The sequence below is a fragment of the Elgaria multicarinata genome, chromosome 16, assembly GCF_023053635.1.
Source record: "Elgaria multicarinata webbii isolate HBS135686 ecotype San Diego chromosome 16, rElgMul1.1.pri, whole genome shotgun sequence".
NCBI classification, from domain to species: domain Eukaryota; kingdom Metazoa; phylum Chordata; class Lepidosauria; order Squamata; family Anguidae; genus Elgaria; species Elgaria multicarinata.
Genome location: NC_086186.1, coordinates 27,843,134 through 27,851,923, shown reverse-complemented (window position 1 = coordinate 27,851,923; position 8,790 = coordinate 27,843,134). Strand labels below are relative to the sequence as shown.

General features: G+C 49.5%; 1 protein-coding gene across 1 annotated transcript in view; it reads left to right on the top strand.

Annotated features, from left to right (window-relative positions):
• The first annotated feature begins 2,457 nt into the window (after window positions 1-2,457).
• Window positions 2,458-8,790, top strand: part of DPP8 (dipeptidyl peptidase 8) — a 36,747-nt gene continuing 30,414 nt past the window's right edge. The window contains exons 1-4 of the mRNA XM_063142444.1: window positions 2,458-2,550; window positions 5,056-5,329; window positions 7,008-7,120; window positions 8,611-8,784. Coding sequence (XP_062998514.1) covers window positions 5,071-5,329; window positions 7,008-7,120; window positions 8,611-8,784 — 546 coding nt within the window. The 5' untranslated portion in view covers window positions 2,458-2,550; window positions 5,056-5,070. The remainder of the gene's footprint in view (window positions 2,551-5,055; window positions 5,330-7,007; window positions 7,121-8,610; window positions 8,785-8,790) is intronic.

The window sequence follows — 8,790 nt, the reverse complement described above, 5'->3', positions numbered from 1 at the left end:
AATCATAGAATAGCAGCGTTGGAAGGGGCCTACAAGGCCATCGAGTCCAACCCCCTGCTCAATGCAGGAATCCACACTAAAGCATCCCTGACAGATGGTTATCCAGCTGCGCTACTGTGGTGCTTGCAAGGAGGGGGGTGGGGTGTCGAGTTTTGTTTTTAAATGGGGGGGGAGGGGGGGTTGGAACATTGAAAGGCGTGATCCCTACCCCTGTCCGCTCAGGACTCTACCGCCTCTCGTATTGCTAATCCGAATGACTCGAAAACCTTAGAATCCGAATAGTTGGAAGGGGCCTGTAAGGCCATCGAGTCCAACCCCCTGCTCAGTGCGGGAATCCACCTTAAAGCATCTTCTTCAGCTAGGACCCTCCACCGATGTTGGACTACAGCTCCTAACATCGCCAGCCAGCATGGCCAATGTCGGTGATGGGGTTTGTAGTCCAACGCATCTGGAGAGCGCTAGCTTGAGGGGGGCTCGTCTTTCCCAGCCATTCCTGGTTTTAATGACGCGCGCGCGCGCACGGGCATGAAATCCGGCGTGCGTTGAAAGCCTGCTCCTGTGCAGCTTTACTCGGAAGGAAGCCCCCACTGTGTCCAATGGGACTTACTTCCCGGGGAAGCAGGTAACGGGAGGAGGGCGGCCTTCATTGCCACCACCAGCAGCTTTTGAGGACTGGAAAAAGCAGCATGTAGGCAGGCGCTGAATCAAAGCATCCCCACAACCCTCCTCTCCTGCCGCCTCTGTCCTCTTGACACCTGGTTTGCTGTGCATGTTCACCACTTGCTGGGGAACATGGGCGGGAGGGTGCTTTTGCACTTGTGTTGTGTCCTGCTTGTGGGTCCCTGGCCGATGGCTGGTTGGCCACTGTTATTGTTATTGTTGTTGTTATTATTATTATTTATATAGCACCATCAATGTACATGGTGCTGTACAGAGTAAAACAGTAAATAGCAGGGCCCTGCCGCATAGGCTTACAATCTAATAAAATCCTAGTAAAACAATAAGGAGGGGAAGAGAATGCCAACAGGCACAGGGTAGGATAAGCAGGCACAGGGTAGGGTAAAACTAACTGGGTGAATAGAGTGCAGGACTAGATGGACCCTTGGCCTGACCCAACTTCAGGGCTCTAATTATATTCCCACGCCTGGGTGACCACATGAAAAGGAGGACTCGGCTCTTGTATCATTTAATAGTTGCCTAGAAAAGGGAATTTCAGCAGGTGTCCTTTGCAGGCATGCAGCCCCTGGTGAAATCCCCTCTTCCTCACCACAGTGAAAGCTGCAGGAGCTATACCAGAGTGACCAGATACCAAAGAGGGCAGGGCTCCTGCAGCTTTCACGGTGGTGATAAAGAGGGGATTTCACCAGGGGGGCTGCATCCATACAAATGACACCTGCTGAAATCCCCTTTTCTAGGCAACTGCTAGAAAACTGTTAAATGATCCAGGAGCCCTGTCCTCCTTTCCATGGGGTCACCCTAGGAGTCCCGCTCTTCGAGGGTCGTGGGTCCTGGTTCACTTGCTTCATACTGCCGGGGGTGGGGGTGGGGGGGGCTGGATCTCTGCCCCCAAACCCTGCCCAAATGTCACCACTGTGCAGCAGCAGCAGCAGCGCGGTGACCAGCTTCTTCTATTATTATTATTATTATTATTATTATTATTATTATTATTAGGGTGACCATATGAAAAGGAGGACAGGGCTCCTGTATCTTTAACAGTTGTATTGAAAAGGAAAAGGAAAGCAGGTGTCATTTGTATATATGGGGAACCTGGTGAAATTCCCTCTTCATCACCACAGTTAAAGCTGCAGGAGCCCTGCCCTCTTTTAAATCTGGTCACTCTAGTATAGTTCCTGCAGCTTTAATGTGGTAGCTGTGGTGATGAAGAGGAAATTTCCCCAGGTTCTCTATATATACAAATGACACCTGCTGAAATCCCCTTTTCTAGGCAACTGTTAAATGATCCAGGAGCCCTGTCCTCCTTTCCATGGGGTCACCCTAGGAGTCCCGCTCTTCGAGGGTCGTGGGTCCTGGTTCACTTGCTTCATAATGCCGGGGGTGGGGGGGCTGGATCTCTGCCCCCGAACCCTGCCCAAATGTCACCACTGTGCAGCAGCAGCAGCAGCGCGGTGACCAGCTTCTATTATTATTATTATTATTATTATTATTATTATTATTATTATTATTATTATTATTATTATTAGGTGCATGGGGGTGGGGTGGGGTGGCGTGTCCCTCGGCTGCGGGCGGCGGGGAGGGCGTCTCCTCCGCCCCGTGGCCCGTCTGGGTGGGGGGGTCCCCTTGGCGAGGGCGCGCGCGCGCGCGCTGCAGCCCGGGCGGGGGCGTCCCTAGCGCCGCCCCGGCGGCCGCGAGCCAGCTCCAGCTTCCTCGGTGCCCGGCGGGGGCAGTGTGAGGGGCGGGCCGGCTCGGGCAGGGCGTGGGGCGCCGCTCCTGGCCGCGGCGGAGGCCTCCTGACCCGGAGGGAGACGACGAAGCGGAAGCGCCGCTGCACGAGCAGCCGCGGCAGGAACCGGGCCGGGACGCGGCGCCCCCGTGAGTAGCCCCGCCGGGGAGAGAGAGAGGGAGGGAGGGGGCGCCAGGGAAACCCCCCACCCACTGTTCAGACGTAGCAGGGTTGTGTGGGGGGGCGGGAGGAAGAGGAAGCGCCGGGCCCCCACCTTGGCAGACCCTCGCCAAGAACGCGTCGCCGGTGGTGCCAACGACGCCTTTGTGCCCACGGAGCCGGGGTCGCCGCGCGCGCCCCGCTGTCAGTGCCGGGCAGGCTGAGCGGGGAGGGGATGCCGCCCCCACCCCACATCCGTGCAGACCTCCCGACCCCCCCCCCCCAGGCGCCCACCCCCTTCCGCCATGGCGACCCAGGTGTGGAAGGGCAAGAGCCGCGTCAATGGCCTCTGGGCCCAAGCAGGGACCCGGCCCTGGGCACGGCGCCAGCGGGGCAGCGGCAAGGAATTGGGGGAGGCTGATGCAATGTCCTCCCCCAGATCGGGGGAAGAGCCATTAGCTCACCCGGTGTGGAACCCAGAAAGCCCCGGGGAGCATCTCCCCATAGGGTGGACCCACTGCCAGTCAGTGGAATGCAGCTTCCCCCAGCTGGTGCCTTCCAGTTGTTTTGGACTTCAGCTCCCATCAGCCCCAGCTGCCGGCATGGCCAGTGGTCAGGAATGCAGGGAGTCAAAGTCCAAAATATCTGGAGGGCACCCAGTTAGGGGACGGGTGGCGTTGACAGTACTGAACGAGATGGACCGAGGCAGCTTCCTGTGTCCTTACGGAGTGGGGCTCAGCACCTCAGGTGGGATGGGGGGAGAGAAGAGGGGGGTGCAGGGAGGAAAAGTGACCTTCTGTGCACCGTGGGTCCTTTGGATGAATGTTGTTATTATTATTTATTTATATAGCACCATCAATGTACATGGTGCTGTACAGATTACACAGTAAATAGCAAGTGCTCCTCAGCACTGGTGGTCAAGCTTTCCAGAAGGCCCTTTGCCCACCACTGGCCATCGTCCCTTTTCAGCAGGGCCTGGCTAGGCTGACTTTGAACTGTCCATCCTGGAAATAATGTCGGTAATATTCATTAAGAAAAACAAAGAAAACACCCTAACCTACCTCACAGGGTTGTTGTAAGGATAAAATGGAGAGAAGGGTTATGTAAATAAACTGCCCTGGGTTCCTGGAGGAAAAATCCGGGATATAAATATTATTATTATTATTATTATTTATGTGCTTTGTTTTCTCATATGATGCACCAGAAGTTTTGAGGCAGGTGAATCAATGTGGAAAACGGTTCCTTGAAGTTAGTAAATGTCAACGTCCCTGGAAGAATTGGGTTTCTGGGCTCCTGTTCTGTACTTTATGTGGGCCTGCCCTTGAGATATATTTTTTCCAGAAGCTGCAGTTTGTGCAGAATGCAGTTCCTAGGTTGCTCGGTGCAGCTTTTTGTCGTACACATGTGACTCCTGAGCTGAAAGTACTGTGCTGATTGTCAGTTAGAGACCAAGCCGTGTTCAAGGTACTATTGTTGGTTTCTAAGGCCCTAAGCAGCTCAGGATCTGGTTATTTAAGAGACCTTTTCCTGCCTAGTTCTTTACATTCTGTGGGGGAAAGCCAGTTTACCACACCACGTTTTATCCAGTGTTATCGGAAGTGATGCAGAGAAGGGCCTTCTCCGTTGCGGCACCCACAACGGAATCATCTCCCCATTGAGATCAGGCAGGCTCCTAGCGTGGAATGTTTCCGCTGACAGCTTAAGGCGTACCTGTTTGCCTGGGCATTTCCTGACTATTAGTACTGCCAACTATTGGTATTTTTTTGTGAATTTATTTTACTGTTACTTTTTAGTAATCTAATTGTGCTTTGTTGGGTTTTTATTTTGGGAACCACGGGGATTTTTTTATGAAAATGAAACTATACATTTTCAAAAATCAATAAATAAGTATAATACAGGCTGGCCCAAGTAGTAGCATAAGGCGTTAATGCCCCTCATGAAGGGTTCTTTGGAGGGTCCATAGCTCCGTGTGATAGAGCACCTACTCCTCATACAGAAGGTCCCAGGTTCGATGCCTGGGTTCTCCAGGTAGGGCATGGAAAGAATCCTGCCTGAAACCTTGGAGAGCCATTGCTGCCAGTCAGTGTCAACAATACTAGGCTAGATGGATCAATGTTCTGACTTGGTAGGGTGACCATATGGAAAGGAGGACACGGATCCTGTATCTTTAATAGTTGCATAGAAAAGGGAATTTCAGCAGGTGTCATTGGTATGCATGTAGCACCTGGTGAAATGCGCCCTCCACCACAACAGTTAAAGCTGCAGGAGCTATACTAGAGTGACCAGATACAAAAGAGGGCAGGACTCCTGCAGCTTTAACTGTTGTGATGAAGAGGGAATTTCACCAGGTGTTGCATTGCATACCAATGACACTTGCTGAAATTGCCTTTTCTAGGCAACTGTTAATGATCCAGGAGCCCTGTCCTCCTTTCCGCATGGTCACCCTAGTATACAGCAGCTTCCTGTGTTTCTATGTTCTTGGGTTTCCCTTCCAGAACCCAACATGCAATATGGCAGCAGCAATGGAGACTGAACAGCCAGGCCTCGAAATCTTTGAAACAGCGGAGCGCAAGGAGAATGTGGTGCCAGGAGAGAAGGCAAAGCTGGAACCTTTCTACGTGGAGAGGTACTCCTGGAGCCACCTGAAGAAACTGCTGATGGACACTAGGAAGTACCACGGTTGCCTGATGGCCAAAGCGCCCCACGACTTCACATTCGTGCAAAGAAATGATCCAGAAGGGCCCCACTCGGACCGGGTCTACTACCTTGGTAGGTTTCTGTCCTCTCTGCGGGGGAGTCCCAACTTGGCCCCTGGCCTGAGGTAGAGAAGAAGATGTTCCAGTACACCATAGGCTGGCCACCGCCAGGTGATTGGCAATAGCAGTCAGGAATGAAGGCATTCTAGAAATGCAGCAATTTCCGAAGCCCAGATCAAACGCAGGGAGGTGGTTCTAAGCTGACATCGTTCTAAAAGCAAGTTTCCTATGCTGACTAAGCACCTGGGCTGTGGACACCTGCAGACCACAAGTACCCATAGCACAGTTGGTTTGTCAGCATAGGAAAACAGGTCAAGAGGCTGTGTTGCATTGGACCTGTGTAGTTCAAACAAGCAGCCGCCACCCTCAACTGAGGGCAGATGTAACCTGGTTTCCCAGAGTCCACCCAGGCTCAGCTGTAATTGGTTAATCCAGCCTTCAGGCCGTCCTACTCACAAGGAGCCCTTTATGCCTAAGGAGCCTGGAGCCCTTAGGCCTTGCGGTGTGTGCTCTGTTGCCAAGTGAGCATCTGAACTTCCTGGCAACCAGGATGATCAGGGGTCTGGAAACAAAGCCCTGTGAAGAGAGACTGAAAGAACTGGGCATGTTTCGCCTGGAGAAGAGAAGATTGAGGGGAGACATGATAGCACTCTTCAAGTACCTCAAAGGTTATCACATAGAGGAGGGCCAGGATCTCTTCTCGATCCTCCCAGAGTGCAGGACACGGAATAACGGGCTCAAGTTAAAGGAAGCCAGATTCCGCCTGGACATCAGGAAAAACTTCCTGACTGTTAGAGCAGTATGACAATGGAACCAGTTACCTAGGGAGGTTGTGGGCACTCCCACACTAGAGGCCTTCAAGAGGCAGCTGGACAACCATCTGTCAGGGATAATTTAGGGTGGACAAAAAAAAAAAAGCTTCAGACAAAATCATATACAAGGGGCCAGCCAATAAATAAATAAATAAATTTTCAGGGGTCAGGGGGAACTATTAAGGAAGGGAATTCCACAAATGTGGGGACACCACTGAAAAGGCCCCGTCCCTGCTACCCACTGATTAACCTCTGCTAGAGGGCAGGGCTTCTGAGGCTGATTTTCTGGGCAGGGCAGTTTCATATGGGTATAGGATTTAAAAGTGAATTGGACAGATTTGTGGAGAGGAACGAGGACTCTATCAATAACTTTTAGCCATGATGATTGCATTGGAACCTCCAGTTTCAGAGACGGTGAACCTCAAAATACCAATTGCTAGGGGTAAATAGTGGCGAAAGGATATTGGACTGTAGAACTCAGTCTGATCCAACAGGTCTTAAGGTTTTGCTCTTACAGTTCTGTAAACAGGGAGATTTATTTAAATTTATTTGGCAAGAGGCAGATGAATTTAACCAACCAAAATTCTTTAATTGATTAGCTACGTTCTGTAAACCGCCCAGAGAGCTTCGGCTATGGGGCAGTATATAAATGTAATAAAATAAATAAATAAATGACTGGAGACAATGTTTGTCTAAAATGTGAGAATGCAATCAGGCATCAGATGTGGTTTTAATATTCAAAGTTAATTTGATTATAGGAGTTACTGTGTTTTTAAGCCCCAAACAGGATCTTTGTACAGGGTCTTTTGACCTATTCCTCTGCATGGCATTTTACTGACAAGAAAAACCCACCACGTGTTTTGTGTTTTTTACATTTAGCAATGTCTGGCGAGAACAGGGAAAACACACTTTTCTATTCCGAAATCCCCAAATCCATAAACAAGGCTGCAGTTCTTATGCTCTCCTGGAAGCCTCTCTTGGATCTTTTTCAGGTGAGTCATTCCTCTCCTCCCTCCACCTTCCGCCCCCACCCTCTTCTTCAAGGTAGCTGGCAGGTCTTGTTTGAGGCTGCTGCAGCTATCAAAAATGAAAGTCTTTAGCTTGGAGTCACAACGGGAGCCTTTAACAGCCCTGGTGCATGTCCCAGCTCTCCTCCTGCCTAGTCACATTCTTCACTGATTAAACATTTAAAGCATTTTCCATTTTTATTTTCATTTTTTAGCTTTTATGCCTTTATTGAGATGGACCTTCCTATCCATCTGAAGAGCTGTTAATGTTGCTTGCCTTGGTTCAGGTGCAGTAGTTTTCTTAAGAAAAGGTAAAAGGGCATGAAAGAGCACTATCCAATCCCTATATGGCTCAGGTCCAGGTTATCTGAAAGACCGTATTCTCCCTTATGAGCCTGCCCGTGCTTTGAGATCTTCTGGAGAAGCCCTCCTTTCAGTCCCGCCATCTTCACAGGCGCGCTTGGTGGGAACATGGGAGAGGGCCTTCTCGGTGGCTGCTCCAGTGCTCTGGAACTCTCTTCCCGGGGAAGCTAGGCTGGCTCCCTCCTTGATGGGCTTTCGGAAGCAGGCAAAAACTTCTTTGTTCCAACAAGCCTTTGGAGAATAATCTGGTCTTCCATCTATGTTAAGGTCTTGTAAAATTGTCATGTGTTTTAAACATTTAATGTTTTAATATTGTATTTTTAAAAAATGCTTTTTATTATTATTTTTTTTTATTATTTTAATTTTTGTACATTTCTTTTTCTAGGTTTAAAATGTATATGTTTTAAATTTTGTAAGGGCCAGTATTGGGCAAAAGGCAGGATACAAAGAAATATCATTATCATCATCTTTGTCCTACATAGAGTAGGCCAATTGAAATGAATGGGACTTAAGTCAGTCATGACTAAATTAAGTCTCACTCATTTCGATGGGTTTACTCTACATAGGGCTAACGTTGAACACTACCCAGAGAGTCCTTTGGGTACAAATCAGCAAAGTTTAGCTGTGACGTATGTCCTTTTTGAAACCTATGAGATTTATGGCCCAATCCTAAGCATGTTTACTCAGAAGTAAGACCCACTGTGTTCAGTGGGCTTACTCCCAGGGAAGTGGGCATGGAATTGCAATCTGAAGATAGTTGTTTTCAGTGTTTCATGCAGTCCACCCTTATGCATGTTTTCATTTTAGAAATAGAAATGTGTGAATGTTTTTGGATGGAAGTGTTTGTTCTGTGTCACTTTATTCTTTTGTAAAATTTGTATCATTTATTCTTTGGTAAGCTGACTGGTAATGCCAGTTGTCCTCCTATGAGTTCTTTCTCATGTAACTTTGCATAGCGTTGCACCCGTTAACCATAAGAATTTTTTTGCTGAATCAAATTTAGGATTTTCTTTGACAATGCAAAACTCTGGGAGCCTGAAACTTGCCCCTGGTGGTGTTAGATAGAAGAAATAAGAATGGCCATCTCTTCTGTTGCTTTCCCCCCATGTCAGGCCAGCCTAGATTATGGGATGTACTCCCGCGAGGAGGAGTTGTTGCGGGAGAGAAAGCGCATTGGGACGATTGGGATCTCCTCGTACGATTATCACCGGGAAAGTGGCACCTTCCTGTTCCAAGCTGGCAGTGGGATTTACCACGTGAAAGATGGCGGCCCCCACGGGTTCACGGTGAGT